The sequence below is a fragment of the Nerophis ophidion genome, linkage group LG18, assembly GCF_033978795.1.
Source record: "Nerophis ophidion isolate RoL-2023_Sa linkage group LG18, RoL_Noph_v1.0, whole genome shotgun sequence".
Taxonomy (NCBI): domain Eukaryota; kingdom Metazoa; phylum Chordata; class Actinopteri; order Syngnathiformes; family Syngnathidae; genus Nerophis; species Nerophis ophidion.
Genome location: NC_084628.1, coordinates 49,066,478 through 49,089,555, shown reverse-complemented (window position 1 = coordinate 49,089,555; position 23,078 = coordinate 49,066,478). Strand labels below are relative to the sequence as shown.

At 47.3% G+C, this 23,078-nt stretch overlaps 1 protein-coding gene across 1 annotated transcript in view; it reads right to left on the bottom strand.

The window, feature by feature from the left end:
* The window catches only part of pipox (pipecolic acid oxidase), a 58,087-nt gene that overhangs the window by 11,356 nt on the left and 23,653 nt on the right, over positions 1–23,078 (bottom strand). Inside the window, exon 6 of the mRNA XM_061878301.1 lies at positions 19,814–19,963. Within this exon, the coding sequence (XP_061734285.1) occupies positions 19,814–19,963 (150 nt within the window). The remainder of the gene's footprint in view (positions 1–19,813; positions 19,964–23,078) is intronic.

Genomic DNA, 23,078 nt, shown 5'->3' with positions numbered 1-23,078 from the left:
GGTTGATGAGGTCTAGGTACAGTATGTGTCATTATTTGTGTGCCTTGGACTCATTGGGTGTTTTGGCCTTTGTCCTAGGCTGGCCCAGTACAGGTTGATGAGGTCTAGGTACAGTATGTGTCATTATTTGTGTGCCCTGGACTCATTTGGTGTTTTGGTCTTTGTCCTAGGCTGGCCCAGTACAGGTTGATGAGGTCTAGGTACAGTATGTGTCATTATTTGTGTGCCTTGGACTCATTGGGTGTTTTGGCCTTTGTCCTAGGCTGGCCCAGTACAGGTTGATGAGGTCTAGGTACAGTATGTGTCATTATTTGTGTGCCCTGGACTCATTTGGTGTTTTGGTCTTTGTCCTAGGCTGGCCCAGTACAGGTTGATGAGGTCTAGGTACAGTATGTGTCATTATTTGTGTGCCCTGGACTCATTTGGTGTTTTGGTCTTTGTCCTAGGCTGGCCCAGCACAGGTTGATGAGGTCTAGGTACAGTATGTGTCATCATTTGTGTGCCCTGGACTCATTTGGTGTTTTGGCTTTTGTCCTAGGCTGGCCCAGCACAGGTTGATGAGGTCTAGGTACAGTATGTGTCATTATTTGTGTGCCTTGGACTCATTTGGTGTTTTGGCCTTTGTCCTAGGCTGGCCCAGCACAGGTTGATGAGGTCTAGGTACAGTATGTGTCATTATTTGTGTGCCTTGGACTCATTTGGTGTTTTGGTCTTTGTCCTAGGCTGGCCCAGCACAGGTTGATGAGGTCTAGGTACAGTATGTGTCATTATTTGTGTGCCCTGGACTCATTTGGTGTTTTGGACTTTGTCCTAGGCTGGCCCAGTACAGGTTGATGAGGTCTAGGTACAGTATGTGTCATTATTTGTGTGCCCTGGACTCATTTGGTGTTTTGGCCTTTGTCCTAGGCTGGCCCAGCACAGGTTGATGAGGTCTAGGAACAGTATGTGTCATTATTTGTGTGCCCTGGACTCATTTGGTGTTTTGGTCTTTGTCCTAGGCTGGCCCAGCACAGGTTGATGAGGTCTAGGTACAGTATGTGTCATCATTACTGTGCTCAGGACTCATTGGGAGTTTGGGCCTTTGTCCTAGGCTGGCCCAGCACAGGTTGATGAGGTCTAGGTACAGTATGTGTCATTATTTGTGTGCCTTGGACTCATTGGGTGTTTTGGCCTTTGTCCTAGGCTGGCCCAGTACAGGTTGATGAGGTCTAGGTACAGTATGTGTCATTATTTGTGTGCCCTGGACTCATTGGGTGTTTTGGTCTGTGTCCTAGGCTGGCCCAGCACAGCTTGATGAGGTCTAGGTACAGTATGTGTCATCATTTGTGTGCCCTGGACTCATTTGGTGTTTTGGCTTTTGTCCTAGGCTGGCCCAGCACAGGTTGATGAGGTCTAGGTACAGTATGTGTCATTATTTGTGTGCCTTGGACTCATTGGGTGTTTTGGCCTTTGTCCTAGGCTGGCCCAGTACAGGTTGATGAGGTCTAGGTACAGTATGTGTCATCATTTGTGTGCCCTGGACTCATTTGGTGTTTTGGCCTTTGTCCTAGGCTGGCCCAGCACAGGTTGATGAGGTCTAGGTACAGTATGTGTCATTATTTGTGTGCCCTGGACTCATTTGGTGTTTTGGTCTTTGTCCTAGGCTGGCCCAGCACAGGTTGATGAGGTCTAGGTACAGTATGTGTCATCATTTGTGTGCCCTGGACTCATTTGGTGTTTTGGTCTTTGTCCTAGGCTGGCCCAGTACAGGTTGATGAGGTCTAGGTACAGTATGTGTCATTATTTGTGTGCCCTGGACTCATTTGGTGTTTTGGTCTTTGTCCTAGGCTGGCCCAGTACAGGTTGATGAGGTCTAGGTACAGTATGTGTCATTATTTGTGTGCCCTGGACTCATTTGGTGTTTTGGCCTTTGTCCTAGGCTGGCCCAGCACAGGTTGATGAGGTCTAGGTACAGTATGTGTCATTATTTGTGTGCCCTGGACTCATTTGGTGTTTTGGTCTTTGTCCTAGGCTGGCCCAGCACAGGTTGATGAGGTCTAGGTACAGTATGTGTCATCATTACTGTGCTCAGGACTCATTGGGAGTTTGGGCCTTTGTCCTAGGCTGGCCCAGCACAGGTTGATGAGGTCTAGGTACAGTATGTGTCATTATTTGTGTGCCTTGGACTCATTGGGTGTTTTGGCCTTTGTCCTAGGCTGGCCCAGTACAGGTTGATGAGGTCTAGGTACAGTATGTGTCATTATTTGTGTGCCCTGGACTCATTTGGTGTTTTGGTCTTTGTCCTAGGCTGGCCCAGTACAGGTTGATGAGGTCTAGGTACAGTATGTGTCATTATTTGTGTGCCTTGGACTCATTGGGTGTTTTGGCCTTTGTCCTAGGCTGGCCCAGTACAGGTTGATGAGGTCTAGGTACAGTATGTGTCATTATTTGTGTGCCCTGGACTCATTTGGTGTTTTGGTCTTTGTCCTAGGCTGGCCCAGTACAGGTTGATGAGGTCTAGGTACAGTATGTGTCATTATTTGTGTGCCCTGGACTCATTTGGTGTTTTGGTCTTTGTCCTAGGCTGGCCCAGCACAGGTTGATGAGGTCTAGGTACAGTATGTGTCATTATTTGTGTGCCTTGGACTCATTGGGTGTTTTGGCCTTTGTCCTAGGCTGGCCCAGCACAGGTTGATGAGGTCTAGGTACAGTATGTGTCATCATTTGTGTGCCCTGGACTCATTTGGTGTTTTGGCCTTTGTCCTAGGCTGGCCCAGCACAGGTTGATGAGGTCTAGGTACAGTATGTGTCATTATTTGTGTGCCCTGGACTCATTTGGTGTTTTGGCCTTTGTCCTAGGCTGGCCCAGCACAGATTGATGAGGTCTAGGTACAGTATGTGTCATCATTACTGTGCCCAGGACTCATTGGGAGTTTGGGCCTTTGTCCTAGGCTGGCCCAGCACAGGTTGATGAGGTGTAGGTACAGTATGTGTCATTATTTGTGTGCCTTGGACTCATTGGGTGTTTTGGCCTTTGTCCTAGGCTGGCCCAGTACAGGTTGATGAGGTCTAGGTACAGTATGTGTCATCATTTGTGTGCCCTGGACTCATTTGGTGTTTTGGCTTTTGTCCTAGGCTGGCCCAGCACAGGTTGATGAGGTCTAGGTACAGTATGTGTCATCATTTGTGTGCCTTGGACTCATTTGGTGTTTTGGCCTTTGTCCTAGGCTGGCCCAGCACAGGTTGATGAGGTCTAGGTACAGTATGTGTCATTATTTGTGTGCCTTGGACTCATTGGGTGTTTTGGCCTTTGTCCTAGGCTGGCCCAGTACAGGTTGATGAGGTCTAGGTACAGTATGTGTCATCATTTGTGTGCCCTGGACTCATTTGGTGTTTTGGCTTTTGTCCTAGGCTGGCCCAGCACAGGTTGATGAGGTCTAGGTACAGAATGTGTCATTATTTGTGTGCCTTGGACTCATTTGGTGTTTTGGCCTTTGTCCTAGGCTGGCCCAGCACAGGTTGATGAGGTCTAGGTACAGTATGTGTCATTATTTGTGTGCCTTGGACTCATTGGGTGTTTTGGCCTTTGTCCTAGGCTGGCCCAGTACAGGTTGATGAGGTCTAGGTACAGTATGTGTCATTATTTGTGTGCCCTGGACTCATTTGGTGTTTTGGCCTTTGTCCTAGGCTGGCCCAGCACAGGTTGATGAGGTCTAGGTACAGTATGTGTCATCATTTGTGTGCCTTGGACTCATTGGGTGTTTTGGCCTTTGTCCTAGGCTGGCCCAGTACAGGTTGATGAGGTCTAGGTACAGTATGTGTCATTATTTGTGTGCCCTGGACTCATTTGGTGTTTTGGCCTTTGTCCTAGGCTGGCCCAGCACAGGTTGATGAGGTCTAGGTACAGTATGTGTCATTATTTGTGTGCCCTGGACTCATTTGGTGTTTTGGTCTTTGTCCTAGGCTGGCCCAGTACAGGTTGATGAGGTCTAGGTACAGTATGTGTCATTATTTGTGTGCCCTGGACTCATTTGGTGTTTTGGTCTTTGTCCTAGGCTGGCCCAGCACAGGTTGATGAGGTCTAGGTACAGTATGTGTCATTATTTGTGTGCCTTGGACTCATTTGGTGTTTTGGTCTTTGTCCTAGGCTGGCCCAGCACAGGTTGATGAGGTCTAGGTACAGTATGTGTCATTATTTGTGTGCCCTGGACTCATTTGGTGTTTTGGCCTTTGTCCTAGGCTGGCCCAGCACAGGTTGATGAGGTCTAGGTACAGTATGTGTCATTATTTGTGTGCCCTGGACTCATTTGGTGTTTTGGTCTTTGTCCTAGGCTGGCCTAGTACAGGTTGATGAGGTCTAGGTACAGTATGTGTCATCATTACTGTGCCCAGGACTCATTGGGAGTTTGGGCCTTTGTCCTAGGCTGGCCCAGCACAGGTTGATGAGGTCTAGGTACATTATGTGTCATTATTTGTGTGCCTTGGACTCATTGGGTGTTTTGGCCTTTGTCCTAGGCTGGCCCAGCACAGGTTGATGAGGTCTAGGTACAGTATGTGTCATCATTTGTGTGCCCTGGACTCATTTGGTGTTTTGGCTTTTGTCCTAGGCTGGCCCAGCACAGGTTGATGAGGTCTAGGTACAGTATGTGTCATTATTTGTGTGCCTTGGACTCATTGGGTGTTTTGGCCTTTGTCCTAGGCTGGCCCAGCACAGGTTGATGAGGTCTAGGTACAGTATGTGTCATCATTTGTGTGCCCTGGACTCATTTGGTGTTTTGGCTTTTGTCCTAGGCTGGCCCAGCACAGGTTGATGAGGTCTAGGTACAGTATGTGTCATTATTTGTGTGCCTTGGACTCATTTGGTGTTTTGGCCTTTGTCCTAGGCTGGCCCAGCACAGGTTGATGAGGTCTAGGTACAGTATGTGTCATTATTTGTGTGCCTTGGACTCATTGGGAGTTTGGGCCTTTGTCCTAGGCTGGCCCAGTACAGGTTGATGAGGTCTAGGTACAGTATGTGTCATTATTTGTGTGCCTTGGACTCATTGGGAGTTTGGGCCTTTGTCCTAGGCTGGCCCAGCACAGGTTGATGAGGTCTAGGTACAGTATGTGTCATCATTTGTGTGCCCTGGACTCATTGGGTGTTTTGGCCTTTGTCCTAGGCTGGCCCAGTACAGGTTGATGAGGTCTAGGTACAGTATGTGTCATCATTACTGTGCCCAGGACTCATTGGGAGTTTGGGCCTTTGTCCTAGGCTGGCCCAGCACAGGTTGATGAGGTCTAGGTACAGTATGTGTCATCATTTGTGTGCCCTGGACTCATTTGGTGTTTTGGCTTTTGTCCTAGGCTGGCCCAGCACAGGTTGATGAGGTCTAGGTACAGTATGTGTCATTATTTGTGTGCCTTGGACTCATTGGGTGTTTTGGCCTTTGTCCTAGGCTGGCCCAGCACAGGTTGATGAGGTCTAGGTACAGTATGTGTCATTATTTGTGTGCCCTGGACTCATTTGGTGTTTTGGTCTTTGTCCTAGGCTGGCCCAGCACAGGTTGATGAGGTCTAGGTACAGTATGTGTCATCATTACTGTGCCCAGGACTCATTGGGAGTTTGGGCCTTTGTCCTAGGCTGGCCCAGCACAGGTTGATGAGGTCTAGGTACAGTATGTGTCATCATTACTGTGCCCAGGACTCATTGGGAGTTTGGGCCTTTGTCCTAGGCTGGCCCAGCACAGGTTGATGAGGTGTAGGTACAGTATGTGTCATTATTTGTGTGCCTTGGACTCATTGGGTGTTTTGGCCTTTGTCCTAGGCTGGCCCAGTACAGGTTGATGAGGTCTAGGTACAGTATGTGTCATCATTTGTGTGCCCTGGACTCATTTGGTGTTTTGGCTTTTGTCCTAGGCTGGCCCAGCACAGGTTGATGAGGTCTAGGTACAGTATGTGTCATTATTTGTGTGCCTTGGACTCATTGGGTGTTTTGGCCTTTGTCCTAGGCTGGCCCAGTACAGGTTGATGAGGTCTAGGTACAGTATGTGTCATTATTTGTGTGCCCTGGACTCATTTGGTGTTTTGGCCTTTGTCCTAGGCTGGCCCAGCACAGGTTGATGAGGTCTAGGTACAGTATGTGTCATTATTTGTGTGCCCTGGACTCATTTGGTGTTTTGGTCTTTGTCCTAGGCTGGCCCAGCACAGGTTGATGAGGTCTAGGTACAGTATGTGTCATCATTACTGTGCCCAGGACTCATTGGGAGTTTGGGCCTTTGTCCTAGGCTGGCCCAGCACAGGTTGATGAGGTCTAGGTACAGTATGTGTCATCATTACTGTGCCCAGGACTCATTGGGAGTTTGGGCCTTTGTCCTAGGCTGGCCCAGCACAGGTTGATGAGGTGTAGGTACAGTATGTGTCATTATTTGTGTGCCTTGGACTCATTGGGTGTTTTGGCCTTTGTCCTAGGCTGGCCCAGTACAGGTTGATGAGGTCTAGGTACAGTATGTGTCATCATTTGTGTGCCCTGGACTCATTTGGTGTTTTGGCTTTTGTCCTAGAATGGCCCAGCACAGGTTGATGAGGTCTAGGTACAGTATGTGTCATTATTTGTGTGCCTTGGACTCATTGGGTGTTTTGGCCTTTGTCCTAGGCTGGCCCAGCACAGGTTGATGAGGTCTAGGTACAGTATGTGTCATCATTTGTGTGCCTTGGACTCACTGGGTATTTGGTCTTTGTCCTAGGCTGGCCCAGTACAGGTTGATGAGGTCTAGGTACAGTATATGTCATTATTTGTGTGCCCTGGACTCATTTGGTGTTTTGGCTTTTGTCCTAGGCTGGCCCAGCACAGGTTGATGAGGTCTGGGTACAGTATGTGTCATTATTTGTGTGCCTTGGACTCATTGGGTGTTTTGGCCTTTGTCCTAGGCTGGCCCAGTACAGGTTGATGAGGTCTAGGTACAGTATGTGTCATCATTTGTGTGCCCTGGACTCATTTGGTGTTTTGGCTTTTGTCCTAGGCTGGCCCAGCACAGGTTGATGAGGTCTAGGTACAGTATGTGTCATCATTTGTGTGCCTTGGACTCATTTGGTGTTTTGGCCTTTGTCCTAGGCTGGCCCAGCACAGGTTGATGAGGTCTAGGTACAGTATGTGTCATTATTTGTGTGCCTTGGACTCATTGGGTGTTTTGGCCTTTGTCCTAGGCTGGCCCAGCACAGGTTGATGAGGTCTAGGTACAGTATGTGTCATCATTTGTGTGCCCTGGACTCATTTGGTGTTTTGGCTTTTGTCCTAGGCTGGCCCAGCACAGGTTGATGAGGTCTAGGTACAGTATGTGTCATCATTTGTGTGCCTTGGACTCACTGGGTATTTGGTCTTTGTCCTAGGCTGGCCCAGCACAGGTTGATGAGGTCTAGGTACAGTATGTGTCATCATTTGTGTGCCCTGGACTCATTTGGTGTTTTGGCTTTTGTCCTAGGCTGGCCCAGCACAGGTTGATGAGGTCTAGGTACAGTATGTGTCATCATTTGTGTGCCTTGGACTCACTGGGTATTTGGTCTTTGTCCTAGGCTGGCCCAGTACAGGTTGATGAGGTCTAGGTACAGTATGTGTCATCATTTGTGTGCCCTGGACTCATTTGGTGTTTTGGCTTTTGTCCTAGGCTGGCCCAGCACAGGTTGATGAGGTCTAGGTACAGTATGTGTCATCATTTGTGTGCCCTGGACTCATTTGGTGTTTTGGCCTTTGTCCTAGGCTGGCCCAGTACAGGTTGATGAGGTCTAGGTACAGTATGTGTCATCATTTGTGTGCCCTGGACTCATTTGGTGTTTTGGCTTTTGTCCTAGGCTGGCCCAGCACAGGTTGATGAGGTCTAGGTACAGTATGTGTCATTATTTGTGTGCCCTGGACTCATTTGGTGTTTTGGCCTTTGTCCTAGGCTGGCCCAGCACAGGTTGATGAGGTCTAGGTACAGTATGTGTCATTATTTGTGTGCCCTGGACTCATTTGGTGTTTTGGTCTTTGTCCTAGGCTGGCCCAGTACAGGTTGATGAGGTCTAGGTACAGTATGTGTCATCATTTGTGTGCCCTGGACTCATTTGGTGTTTTGGTCTTTGTCCTAGGCTGGCCCAGCACAGGTTGATGAGGTCTAGGTACAGTATGTGTCATCATTACTGTGCCCAGGACTCATTGGGAGTTTGGGCCTTTGTCCTAGGCTGGCCCAGCACAGGTTGATGAGGTCTAGGTACAGTATGTGTCATCATTTGTGTGCCCTGGACTCATTTGGTGTTTTGGCTTTTGTCCTAGGCTGGCCCAGCACAGGTTGATGAGGTCTAGGTACAGTATGTGTCATTATTTGTGTGCCTTGGACTCATTGGGTGTTTTGGCCTTTGTCCTAGGCTGGCCCAGTACAGGTTGATGAGGTCTAGGTACAGTATGTGTCATCATTTGTGTGCCCTGGACTCATTTGGTGTTTTGGCTTTTGTCCTAGGCTGGCCCAGCACAGGTTGATGAGGTCTAGGTACAGTATGTGTCATTATTTGTGTGCCTTGGACTCATTGGGTGTTTTGGCCTTTGTCCTAGGCTGGCCCAGCACAGGTTGATGAGGTCTAGGTACAGTATGTGTCATTATTTGTGTGCCCTGGACTCATTTGGTGTTTTGGCTTTTGTCTTAGGCTGGCCCAGCACAGGTTGATGAGGTCTAGGTACAGTATGTGTCATCATTTGTGTGCCTTGGACTCACTGGGTATTTGGTCTTTGTCCTAGGCTGGCCCAGTACAGGTTGATGAGGTCTAGGTACAGTATATGTCATTATTTGTGTGCCCTGGACTCATTTGGTGTTTTGGCTTTTGTCCTAGGCTGGCCCAGCACAGGTTGATGAGGTCTAGGTACAGTATGTGTCATCATTTGTGTGCCTTGGACTCACTGGGTATTTGGTCTTTGTCCTAGCCTGGCCCAGTACAGGTTGATGAGGTCTAGGTACAGTATGTGTCATCATTTGTGTGCCTTGGACTCATTGGGTGTTTTGGTCTTTGTCCTAGGCTGGCCCAGTACAGGTTGATGAGGTCTAGGTACAGTATGTGTCATCATTTGTGTGCCTTGGACTCATTGGGTGTTTTGGTCTTTGTCCTAGGCTGGCCCAGTACAGGTTGATGAGGTCTAGGTACAGTATGTGTCATTATTTGTGTGCCCTGAACTCATTTGGTGTTTTGGCCTTTGTCCTAGGCTGGCCCAGTACAGGTTGATGAGGTCTAGGTACAGTATGTGTCATTATTTGTGTGCCTTGGACTCATTTGGTGTTTTGGCCTTTGTCCTAGGCTGGCCCAGCACAGGTTGATGAGGTCTAGGTACAGTATGTGTCATCATTTGTGTGCCTTGGACTCATTTGGTGTTTTGGTCTTTGTCCTAGGCTGGCCCAGCACAGGTTGATGAGGTCTAGGTACAGTATGTCATCATTTGTGTGCCTTGGACTCACTGGGTATTTGGTCTTTGTCCTAGGCTGGCCCAGTACAGGTTGATGAGGTCTAGGTACAGTATGTGTCATCATTTGTGTGCCTTGGACTCATTGGGTGTTTTGGTCTTTGTCCTAGGCTGGCCCAGTACAGGTTGATGAGGTCTAGGTACAGTATGTGTCATCATTTGTGTGCCTTGGACTCATTTGGTGTTTTGGCCTTTGTCCTAGGCTGGCCCAGTACAGGTTGATGAGGTCTAGGTACAGTATGTGTCATTATTTGTGTGCCCTGAACTCATTGGGAGTTTGGGCCTTTGTCCTAGGCTGGCCCAGCACAGGTTGATGAGGTCTAGGTACAGTATGTGTCATTATTTGTGTGCCTTGGACTCATTGGGTGTTTTGGCCTTTGTCCTAGGCTGGCCCAGTACAGGTTGATGAGGTCTAGGTACAGTATGTGTCATTATTTGTGTGCCCTGGACTCATTTGGTGTTTTGGCCTTTGTCCTAGGCTGGCCCAGCACAGGTTGATGAGGTCTAGGTACAGTATGTGTCATTATTTGTGTGCCCTGGACTCATTTGGTGTTTTGGTCTTTGTCCTAGGCTGGCCCAGCACAGGTTGATGAGGTCTAGGTACAGTATGTGTCATTATTTGTGTGCCTTGGACTCATTTGGTGTTTTGGCCTTTGTCCTAGGCTGGCCCAGCACAGGTTGATGAGGTCTAGGTACAGTATGTGTCATTATTTGTGTGCCCTGGACTCATTGGGTGTTTTGGCCTTTGTCCTAGGCTATCCCAGTACAGGTTGATGAGGTCTAGGTACAGTATGTGTCATTATTTGTGTGCCCTGGACTCATTTGGTGTTTTGGCCTTTGTCCTAGGCTGGCCCAGCACAGGTTGATGAGGTCTAGGTACAGTATGTGTCATTATTTGTGTGCCTTGGACTCATTGGGTGTTTTGGCCTTTGTCCTAGGCTGGCCCAGTACAGGTTGATGAGGTCTAGGTACAGTATGTGTCATCATTTGTGTGCCCTGGACTCATTTGGTGTTTTGGCTTTTGTCCTAGGCTGGCCCAGCACAGGTTGATGAGGCCTAGGTACAGTATGTGTCATTATTTGTGTGCCTTGGACTCATTGGGTGTTTTGGCCTTTGTCCTAGGCTGGCCCAGCACAGGTTGATGAGGTCTAGGTACAGTATGTGTCATCATTTGTGTGCCCTGGACTCATTTGGTGTTTTGGCTTTTGTCCTAGGCTGGCCCAGCACAGGTTGATGAGGTCTAGGTACAGTATGTGTCATCATTTGTGTGCCTTGGACTCACTGGGTATTTGGTCTTTGTCCTAGGCTGGCCCAGTACAGGTTGATGAGGTCTAGGTACAGTATATGTCATTATTTGTGTGCCCTGGACTCATTTGGTGTTTTGGCTTTTGTCCTAGGCTGGCCCAGCACAGGTTGATGAGGTCTGGGTACAGTATGTGTCATTATTTGTGTGCCTTGGACTCATTGGGTGTTTTGGCCTTTGTCCTAGGCTGGCCCAGTACAGGTTGATGAGGTCTAGGTACAGTATGTGTCATCATTTGTGTGCCCTGGACTCATTTGGTGTTTTGGCTTTTGTCCTAGGCTGGCCCAGCACAGGTTGATGAGGTCTAGGTACAGTATGTGTCATCATTTGTGTGCCTTGGACTCACTGGGTATTTGGTCTTTGTCCTAGGCTGGCCCAGTACAGGTTGATGAGGTCTAGGTACAGTATGTGTCATTATTTGTGTGCCTTGGACTCATTTGGTGTTTTGGCCTTTGTCCTAGGCTGGCCCAGCACAGGTTGATGAGGTCTAGGTACAGTATGTGTCATTATTTGTGTGCCTTGGACTCATTGGGAGTTTGGGCCTTTGTCCTAGGCTGGCCCAGCACAGGTTGATGAGGTCTAGGTACAGTATGTGTCATCATTTGTGTGCCCTGGACTCATTTGGTGTTTTGGCTTTTGTCCTAGGCTGGCCCAGCACAGGTTGATGAGGTCTAGGTACAGTATGTGTCATCATTTGTGTGCCCTGGACTCATTTGGTGTTTTGGCCTTTGTCCTAGGCTGGCCCAGCACAGGTTGATGAGGTCTAGGTACAGTATGTGTCATTATTTGTGTGCCTTGGACTCATTTGGTGTTTTGGCCTTTGTCCTAGGCTGGCCCAGCACAGGTTGATGAGGTCTAGGTACAGTATGTGTCATTATTTGTGTGCCTTGGACTCATTGGGTGTTTTGGCCTTTGTCCTAGGCTGGCCCAGTACAGGTTGATGAGGTCTAGGTACAGTATGTGTCATTATTTGTGTGCCCTGGACTCATTTGGTGTTTTGGCCTTTGTCCTAGGCTGGCCCAGCACAGGTTGATGAGGTCTAGGTACAGTATGTGTCATTATTTGTGTGCCCTGGACTCATTTGGTGTTTTGGTCTTTGTCCTAGGCTGGCCCAGTACAGGTTGATGAGGTCTAGGTACAGTATGTGTCATCATTTGTGTGCCCTGGACTCATTTGGTGTTTTGGTCTTTGTCCTAGGCTGGCCCAGCACAGGTTGATGAGGTCTAGGTACAGTATGTGTCATTATTTGTGTGCCTTGGACTCATTGGGTGTTTTGGCCTTTGTCCTAGGCTGGCCCAGTACAGGTTGATGAGGTCTAGGTACAGTATGTGTCATTATTTGTGTGCCCTGGACTCATTTGGTGTTTTGGCTTTTGTCCTAGGCTGGCCAAGCACAGGTTGATGAGGTCTAGGTACAGTATGTGTCATTATTTGTGTGCCTTGGACTCATTGGGTGTTTTGGCCTTTGTCCTAGGCTGGCCCAGCACAGGTTGATGAGGTCTAGGTACAGTATGTGTCATTATTTGTGTGCCCTGGACTCATTTGGTGTTTTGGCTTTTGTCTTAGGCTGGCCCAGCACAGGTTGATGAGGTCTAGGTACAGTATGTGTCATCATTTGTGTGCCTTGGACTCACTGGGTATTTGGTCTTTGTCCTAGGCTGGCCCAGTACAGGTTGATGAGGTCTAGGTACAGTATATGTCATTATTTGTGTGCCCTGGACTCATTTGGTGTTTTGGCTTTTGTCCTAGGCTGGCCCAGCACAGGTTGATGAGGTCTAGGTACAGTATGTGTCATCATTTGTGTGCCTTGGACTCACTGGGTATTTGGTCTTTGTCCTAGGCTGGCCCAGTACAGGTTGATGAGGTCTAGGTACAGTATGTGTCATCATTTGTGTGCCTTGGACTCATTGGGTGTTTTGGTCTTTGTCCTAGGCTGGCCCAGTACAGGTTGATGAGGTCTAGGTACAGTATGTGTCATCATTTGTGTGCCTTGGACTCATTGGGTGTTTTGGTCTTTGTCCTAGGCTGGCCCAGTACAGGTTGATGAGGTCTAGGTACAGTATGTGTCATTATTTGTGTGCCCTGAACTCATTTGGTGTTTTGGCCTTTGTCCTAGGCTGGCCCAGTACAGGTTGATGAGGTCTAGGTACAGTATGTGTCATTATTTGTGTGCCTTGGACTCATTTGGTGTTTTGGCCTTTGTCCTAGGCTGGCCCAGCACAGGTTGATGAGGTCTAGGTACAGTATGTGTCATCATTTGTGTGCCTTGGACTCATTTGGTGTTTTGGTCTTTGTCCTAGGCTGGCCCAGCACAGGTTGATGAGGTCTAGGTACAGTATGTCATCATTTGTGTGCCTTGGACTCACTGGGTATTTGGTCTTTGTCCTAGGCTGGCCCAGCACAGGTTGATGAGGTCTAGGTACAGTATGTGTCATCATTTGTGTGCCTTGGACTCATTGGGTGTTTTGGTCTTTGTCCTAGGCTGGCCCAGTACAGGTCGATGAGGTCTAGGTACAGTATGTGTCATCATTTGTGTGCCTTGGACTCATTTGGTGTTTTGGCCTTTGTCCTAGGCTGGCCCAGTACAGGTTGATGAGGTCTAGGTACAGTATGTGTCATTATTTGTGTGCCCTGGACTCATTGGGAGTTTGGGCCTTTGTCCTAGGCTGGCCCAGCACAGGTTGATGAGGTCTAGGTACAGTATGTGTCATTATTTGTGTGCCTTGGACTCACTGGGTATTTGGTCTTTGTCCTAGGCTGGCCCAGTACAGGTTGATGAGGTCTAGGTACAGTATATGTCATTATTTGTGTGCCCTGGACTCATTTGGTGTTTTGGCTTTTGTCCTAGGCTGGCCCAGCACAGGTTGATGAGGTCTAGGTACAGTATGTGTCATCATTTGTGTGCCTTGGACTCACTGGGTATTTGGTCTTTGTCCTAGGCTGGCCCAGTACAGGTTGATGAGGTCTAGGTACAGTATGTGTCATCATTTGTGTGCCTTGGACTCATTGGGTGTTTTGGTCTTTGTCCTAGGCTGGCCCAGTACAGGTTGATGAGGTCTAGGTACAGTATGTGTCATCATTTGTGTGCCTTGGACTCATTGGGTGTTTTGGTCTTTGTCCTAGGCTGGCCCAGTACAGGTTGATGAGGTCTAGGTACAGTATGTGTCATCATTTGTGTGCCTTGGACTCATTGGGTGTTTTGGTCTTTGTCCTAGGCTGGCCCAGTACAGGTTGATGAGGTCTAGGTACAGTATGTGTCATCATTTGTGTGCCTTGGACTCATTGGGTGTTTTGGTCTTTGTCCTAGGCTGGCCCAGTACAGGTTGATGAGGTCTAGGTACAGTATGTGTCATTATTTGTGTGCCCTGAACTCATTTGGTGTTTTGGCCTTTGTCCTAGGCTGGCCCAGTACAGGTTGATGAGGTCTAGGTACAGTATGTGTCATTATTTGTGTGCCTTCGACTCATTTGGTGTTTTGGCCTTTGTCCTAGGCTGGCCCAGCACAGGTTGATGAGGTCTAGGTACAGTATGTGTCATCATTTGTGTGCCTTGGACTCATTTGGTGTTTTGGTCTTTGTCCTAGGCTGGCCCAGCACAGGTTGATGAGGTCTAGGTACAGTATGTCATCATTTGTGTGCCTTGGACTCACTGGGTATTTGGTCTTTGTCCTAGGCTGGCCCAGTACAGGTTGATGAGGTCTAGGTACAGTATGTGTCATCATTTGTGTGCCTTGGACTCATTGGGTGTTTTGGTCTTTGTCCTAGGCTGGCCCAGTACAGGTTGATGAGGTCTAGGTACAGTATGTGTCATCATTTGTGTGCCTTGGACTCATTTGGTGTTTTGGCCTTTGTCCTAGGCTGGCCCAGTACAGGTTGATGAGGTCTAGGTACAGTATGTGTCATTATTTGTGTGCCCTGAACTCATTTGGTGTTTTGGCCTTTGTCCTAGGCTGGCCCAGCACAGGTTGATGAGGTCTAGGTACAGTATGTGTCATCATTTGTGTGCCTTGGACTCATTTGGTGTTTTGGTCTTTGTCCTAGGCTGGCCCAGCACAGGTTGATGAGGTCTAGGTACAGTATGTCATCATTTGTGTGCCTTGGACTCATTGGGTATTTGGTCTTTGTCCTAGGCTGGCCCAGCACAGGTTGATGAGGTCTAGGTACAGTATGTGTCATCATTTGTGTGCCTTGGACTCATTGGGTGTTTTGGTCTTTGTCCTAGGCTGGCCCAGTACAGGTCGATGAGGTCTAGGTACAGTATGTGTCATCATTTGTGTGCCTTGGACTCATTTGGTGTTTTGGCCTTTGTCCTAGGCTGGCCCAGTACAGGTTGATGAGGTCTAGGTACAGTATGTGTCATTATTTGTGTGCCCTGGACTCATTGGGAGTTTGGGCCTTTGTCCTAGGCTGGCCCAGCACAGGTTGATGAGGTCTAGGTACAGTATGTGTCATTATTTGTGTGCCTTGGACTCACTGGGTATTTGGTCTTTGTCCTAGGCTGGCCCAGTACAGGTTGATGAGGTCTAGGTACAGTATGTGTCATCATTTGTGTGCCTTGGACTCATTGGGTGTTTTGGTCTTTGTCCTAGGCTGGCCCAGTACAGGTTGATGAGGTCTAGGTACAGTATGTGTCATTATTTGTGTGCCCTGAACTCATTTGGTGTTTTGGCCTTTGTCCTAGGCTGGCCCAGTACAGGTTGATGAGGTCTAGGTACAGTATGTGTCATTATTTGTGTGCCTTGGACTCATTTGGTGTTTTGGCCTTTGTCCTAGGCTGGCCCAGCACAGGTTGATGAGGTCTAGGTACAGTATGTGTCATCATTTGTGTGCCTTGGACTCATTTGGTGTTTTGGTCTTTGTCCTAGGCTGGCCCAGCACAGGTTGATGAGGTCTAGGTACAGTATGTCATCATTTGTGTGCCTTGGACTCACTGGGTATTTGGTCTTTGTCCTAGGCTGGCCCAGTACAGGTTGATGAGGTCTAGGTACAGTATGTGTCATCATTTGTGTGCCTTGGACTCATTGGGTGTTTTGGTCTTTGTCCTAGGCTGGCCCAGTACAGGTTGATGAGGTCTAGGTACAGTATGTGTCATCATTTGTGTGCCTTGGACTCATTTGGTGTTTTGGCCTTTGTCCTAGGCTGGCCCAGTACAGGTTGATGAGGTCTAGGTACAGTATGTGTCATCATTTGTGTGCCTTGGACTCATTTGGTGTTTTGGTCTTTGTCCTAGGCTGGCCCAGCACAGGTTGATGAGGTCTAGGTACAGTATGTCATCATTTGTGTGCCTTGGACTCACTGGGTATTTGGTCTTTGTCCTAGGCTGGCCCAGTACAGGTTGATGAGGTCTAGGTACAGTATGTGTCATCATTTGTGTGCCTTGGACTCATTGGGTGTTTTGGTCTTTGTCCTAGGCTGGCCCAGTACAGGTTGATGAGGTCTAGGTACAGTATGTGTCATCATTTGTGTGCCTTGGACTCATTTGGTGTTTTGGCCTTTGTCCTAGGCTGGCCCAGTACAGGTTGATGAGGTCTAGGTACAGTATGTGTCATTATTTGTGTGCCCTGAACTCATTGGGAGTTTGGGCCTTTGTCCTAGGCTGGCCCAGCACAGGTTGATGAGGTCTAGGTACAGTATGTGTCATTATTTGTGTGCCCTGAACTCATTTGGTGTTTTGGCCTTTGTCCTAGGCTGGCCCAGCACAGGTTGATGAGGTCTAGGTACAGTATGTGTCATCATTTGTGTGCCTTGGACTCATTTGGTGTTTTGGTCTTTGTCCTAGGCTGGCCCAGCACAGGTTGATGAGGTCTAGGTACAGTATGTCATCATTTGTGTGCCTTGGACTCATTGGGTATTTGGTCTTTGTCCTAGGCTGGCCCAGCACAGGTTGATGAGGTCTAGGTACAGTACGTATTGTCTGGCGGCTCCCTGCGGTCATTTAGCAGCCCATAAAGTGTCATTCCGTTTAAGCCACAACAAGTGGTTGCTCCTTTAGCAACCCTGGCAAGTTCTTTGATTTCTTTATGTTGGGCGTCAGATTCCCTCCTCCTTGAGGACCCTTGTGGTAGAGCTTGCTACAAAGCCTCTGCACCCCGTACGCTCCAGCCTTGCTTCTCTGCTTTGACCGCTAAGTTAGCATAGTGGAGCCTTTTCCTTTCGTATGCATCGTCCATGGCATCTTCCCACGGGACCGTGGACTCACCAATGAGGACACGTTGGCAGGCGTTGGACCGGAGGACCAAGTCTGGCTGCAGGGTGGTTACTGTGATTTCTGGTGGAAATGTTGGCCTCTGGCTTAGGTCCACTTGCATTTCTCAATCTCTCGCTGCGTTAAGTCTGCAGCTGCTCGCTTCTTGCATTGTTTATTTCCTTCCCGAATAAAGGAGGATGTCAACTGTGGGACTTGGGCAAGGTGTTGCTGGTCACCCTCTTCTGCTCCAGTTCTGCAGCCAGGCACCTCAAAACCTGGTTGTGGCGCCATGTGTATTTCCTGTGAATTAGGCTGACCTTGCGTGAGGTTGCAGACTGGAGACAGGCCGGATCCTCTCCTCCCCAGAGATGAAGTTAGTTGGACATCGTAGGTGGCTCTGATTATGAAGCTCAGCCTGCTAGACTCCATGTAACATAAATAAGCCCATCCAATGTTCCTCTTTTCCACACCATCCCATCTCATCCATCAACCTTGCTGGGCTTGGGAAACTGCTCCAACACAGCTCTGCCTCCTAGGGCAGCCTTTTTGCATGGAGGTGTTGTTGTACCCAGCCCTAAGGCCCCTCTGCCACGCTGTAGGTGCCCCACTATGTCCCGGGGTCTGAGGGAGGCTTTTTCTTCCCATGTTGCTGCAGTTGGCTTCCATTTCCTTCCTATTGCCAGGATGCACCTTGAACCAAGGAATCCTGGGATTCTCTGAGGGTCATTTCCATCCTGGCTTTGGTACATTTGTAAAGAAGAAAACTTTCCTTGAGAAAAGACACATAAGATCAATATCATGGCCTGCAAATAGTCTGCATCTCCATCCAATTGAACATGTGTGGTGGAAACAGAAGAAACTGGAACATGACAAGACTCCAACCTTCAAAGTTGATCTGTCAACAGCAATCAGAGAACGTTGGAGCAAGATTGATGAAGAGCAGCGTTTGTCACTCCTTAAGTCTATGCCTCGAGACTACAAACTCTTATAAAAGCCACAGGTGGTGCAACAAACTATTAGTGTTGTATTTTTCATGATTCCATATTTTCCTCAGAATTGAGTGCTTCCATAATTTCTTCAGTCTGCATGATGAAGCTGTCACTATCACTATTTCATTTCTTTTCGTGATTCCTAAAGACAGAAAGTTGTCATTTGAACATTTGAAATGATTGTAGTTTTGTCTCATGCCTGTTATTTCTACAATATTAAACAAATGAATGTTGGAGAATAATGATCAGGTCCATGCATACTTCAGTGAGGAGACAAACCCTGTTTCCATACGAGTTGGGAAATTGAGTTAGATGTAAATATAAACAGAATACAATGATTTGCAAATCCTTTCCAACCCATATTCAGTTGAATATGCTACAAAGACAACATATTTGATGTTCAAACTCATAAACTTTTTTTTTTTTTGCAAATAATAATTAACTTTAGAATTTCATGGCTGCAACACGTGCCAAAGTAGTTGGGAAAGGGCATGTTCACCACTGTGTTACATCACCTTTTCTTTTAACAACACTCAATAAACGTTTTGGAACTGAGGAAACTAATTGTTGAAGCTTTGAAAGTGGAATTCTTTCCCATTCTTGTTTTATGTAGAGCTTCAGTCCTTCAACAGTCCAGGGTCTCCGCTGTCCTATTTTACGCTTCATAATGCGCCACACATTTTCCATGGGAGACAGGTCTGGACTGCAGGCGGGCCAGGAAAGTACCCGCACTCTTTTACTACGAAACCACACTGTTGTAACACGTGGCTTGGCATTGTCTTGCTGAAATAAGCAGGGGCGTCCATGATATCGTTGCTTGGATGACAACATATGTTGCTCCAAAACCTGTATGGACCTTTCAGCATTAATGGTGCCTTCACAGATGTGTAAGTTAGCCATGCCTTGGGCACTAATACACCCCCATACCATCACACATGATGGCTTTTACACTTCGCGCCTATAACAATCCGGATGGTTATTTTCCTCTTTGTTCCGGAGGACACCACGTCCACAGTTTCCAAATATAATTTGAAATGTGGACTCGTCAGACCACAGAACACTTTTCCACTTTGCATCAGTCCATCTTAGATGAGCTCGGGCCCAGCCAAGCCGGCGGCGTTCCAGGGTGTTGTTGATGAATGGCTTTTGCTTTACATTGTAGAGTTTTAACTTGCACTTACTGATGTAGCGACCAACTGTAGTTACTGACAGTGGTTTTATGAAGTGTTCCTAAACCCATGTGGTGATATCCTTTACACACTGATATCGGTTTTTGATGCAGTACCGCCTGAAGAATCAAATGTCCGTAATATCATCGCTTACGTGCAGTGATTTCTCCAGATTTGCTGAAACTTTTGATGTTTTTACGGACCGTAGATGGTAAAATCCCTAAATTCCTTGCAATAGCTCGTTGAGAAATGTTGTTCTAAAACTGTTTGACAATTTGCTTACAAAGTGGTGTACCTCACTCCATCCTTGTTTGTGAATTACTTAGCATTTCATGGAAGCTGCTTTTATAGCCAATCATGGCACCCACCTGTTCCCAATTAGCCTGCACACCTGTGCTTGATGAGCATTCCTCAACTTTATCAGTATTTAGTGCCACCTTTCCCAACTTCTTTGTCACGTGTTGCTGGCATCAAATTCTAAAGTTAATGATTATTTGAAAAAAAAAAAAGTTTATCAGTGTGAACATGAAATATGTTGTCTTTGTAGCATATTCAACTGAATATGGCTTGAAAAGGATTTGCAAATCATTGTATTCTGTTTATATTTACATCTAACACACTTTCCCAACTCATATGGAAAGGGGGTTTGTAACTTTAAAATCAACCTCCACCTAAAGCTGCACATGGCTTCCACGTGATTGTGAATGTGGTTTTCGAGCGTTGCCACCGACCGTGTACATGCAGCTCTCCACCAGGGCCGGCTCAGGGATGAGGCCTGGGAAATGTTTGGTGATGTAGCGGCGAAGAAGGTCAATGTCAGACTTGTCTGTGGGCTTGTCTCTCTGGTCAGGGTCTGTCTGACTGCCGCTATGGTAGCAAATCTGCAACCAAATAGAAACGTGTTAATTGATGACCATTACTATTACTCACTGTTAATAAACAATTATTAGAATACACAGGTGGACAAGATTGTTGGAACCCTTCTGTGAACAACAAAATGGGAAATGACTTGAAAACAAATGGAAAAAATATAAAAAAACAGCTACACAGCAACCTTCTGGGTCGCATATCTCCAAACCCAATTGCTTCTTGGCAGAAAGTTTCTTCAAGCAGAGGAATTTTCCTCGAAGGTGTCCAGTCTTGCTCCTCCATGATGAAGGCAGAGGAAACTGGAAGGCTGACAGGGTTACCTCAGGGATTGTCAACTTTGGAATAAACCTTTGTGTGGCACCAAAACCTCTTGGATTTGATCCACGTGTCGTTTGTAAAGTTTGTCTCCCACTGCTATTGTACATGTCAGGACCTCTCTACGGTGGAGGTGGAACCCTGATGCCCCTGGTAGTCTGGTAGTTATGGGCAGGATCTGACTGGTCCACACTCAAACACCATGTTGACAAGATCTGACTGGTCCACACTCAAACACCATGTTGACAAGATCTGACTGGTCCACACTCAAACACCATGTTGACAAGATCTGACTGGTCCACACTCAAACACCTTGTTGACACTTCTGTACTGTTTGTTCTTCACATTTGGCTTAAGTGGATTCACTTTGGATTTCAGGTCCCTGTGGACAAACACCATTGCAAGAGTCTGAATCATAGTTACGCTAAGCAAGGAGCAAATTCTCTGTTTTGTGTAGCAATGTTGGGTTTTCTCCATCCATTGCCTTAGTGCCTTAGTGCCTTTTTGGAATGTTTGCACAAATCTTTCCCCCCCGAGCCCTTTTTGCCCAGGTGGGAGAGGAGGGTTGGATTCCATTGTCTTGAACAAGTTCTTGTAAGACAAGCTGTCTTCTATTATGTGTGCAGCCTGGTTCATGCACACGTCTGTGAGTCACAGGTGATGTCGGTATGCACAGGTGTATGAGTCACAGGTGATGTCAGTAACATGCACAGGTCTATGAGTCACAGGTGTACAGGTGATGTCAGTAACATGCACAGGTCTATGAGTCACAGGTGTACAGGTGATGTCAGTAACATGCACAGGTCTATGAGTCACAGGTGTACAGGTGATGGCAGTAACATGCACAGGTGTATTAGTCACAGGTGTACACGTGATGTCAGTAACATGCACAGGTCTATGAGTCACAGGTGTACAGGTGATGTCAGTAACATGCACAGGTCTATGAGTCACAGGTGTACAGGTGATGTCAGTAACATGCACAAGTGTATTAGTCACAGGTGTACAGGTGATGTCGGTAACATGCACAGGTACATGAGTCACAGGTGTACAGGTGATGTCAGTAATATGTACAGGTCTATTAGTCACAGGTGTACAGGTGATGTCAGTAACATGCACAGGTCTATGAGTCACAGGTGTACAGGTGATGTCAGTAACATGCACAAGTGTATTAGTCACAGGTGTACAGGTGATGTCAGTAACATGCACAGGTCTATTAGTCACAGGTGTACACGTGATGTCAGTAACATGCACAGGTCTATTAGTCACAGGTGTACAGGTGATGGCAGTAACATGCACAGGTGTATTAGTCACAGGTGTACACGTGATGTCAGTAACATGCACAGGTCTATTAGTCACAGGTGATGTCAGTAACATGCACAGGTGTATTAGTCGCAGGTGTGCACGTGATGTCAGTAACATGCACAGGTCTATTAGTCACAGGTGTACAGGTGATGTCGGTAACATGCACAGGTACATGAGTCACAGGTGTACAGGTGATGTCAGTAATATGTACAGGTCTATTAGTCACAGGTGTACAGGTGATGTCGGTAACATGCACAGGTCTATTAGTCACAGGTGTACAGGTGATGTCAGTAACATGCACAGGTCTATGAGTCACAGGTGTACAGGTGATGTCAGTAATATGTACAGGTCTATTAGTCACAGGTGTACAGGTGATGTCAGTAACATGCACAGGTCTATGAGTCACAGGTGTACAGGTGATGTCAGTAACATGCACAAGTGTATTAGTCACAGGTGTACAGGTGATGTCAGTAACATGCACAGGTCTATTAGTCACAGGTGTACACGTGATGTCAGTAACATGCACAGGTCTATTAGTCACAGGTGTACAGGTGATGGCAGTAACATGCACAGGTGTATTAGTCACAGGTGTACACGTGATGTCAGTAACATGCACAGGTCTATTAGTCACAGGTGATGTCAGTAACATGCACAGGTGTATTAGTCGCAGGTGTGCACGTGATGTCAGTAACATGCACAGGTCTATTAGTCACAGGTGTACAGGTGATGTCGGTAACATGCACAGGTACATGAGTCACAGGTGTACAGGTGATGTCAGTAATATGTACAGGTCTATTAGTCACAGGTGTACAGGTGATGTCGGTAACATGCACAGGTCTATTAGTCACAGGTGTACAGGTGATGTCAGTAACATGCACAGGTCTATTAGTCACAGGTGTGCACATGATGTCAGTAACATGCACAGGTCTATTAGTCACAGGTGTACAGGTGATGTCAGTAACATGCACAGGTCTATTAGTCACAGGTGTGCACATGATGTCAGTAACATGCACAGGTCTATTAGTCACAGGTGTACAGGTGATGTCAGTAACATGCACAGGTCTATTAGTCACAGGTGTACAGGTGATGTCAGTAACATGCACAGGTCTATTAGTCACAGGTGTACAGGTGATGTCAGTAACATGCACAGGTCTATTAGTCACAGGTGTACAGGTGATGGCAGTAACATGCACAGGTGTATTAGTCACAGGTGTACACGTGATGTCAGTAACATGCACAGGTCTATTAGTCACAGGTGATGTCAGTAACATGCACAGGTGTATTAGTCGCAGGTGTGCACGTGATGTCAGTAAAATGCACAGGTCTATTAGTCACAGGTGTACAGGTGATGTCGGTAACATGCACAGGTACATGAGTCACAGGTGTACAGGTGATGTCAGTAATATGTACAGGTCTATTAGTCACAGGTGTACAGGTGATGTCGGTAACATGCACAGGTCTATTAGTCACAGGTGTACAGGTGATGTCAGTAACATGCACAGGTCTATT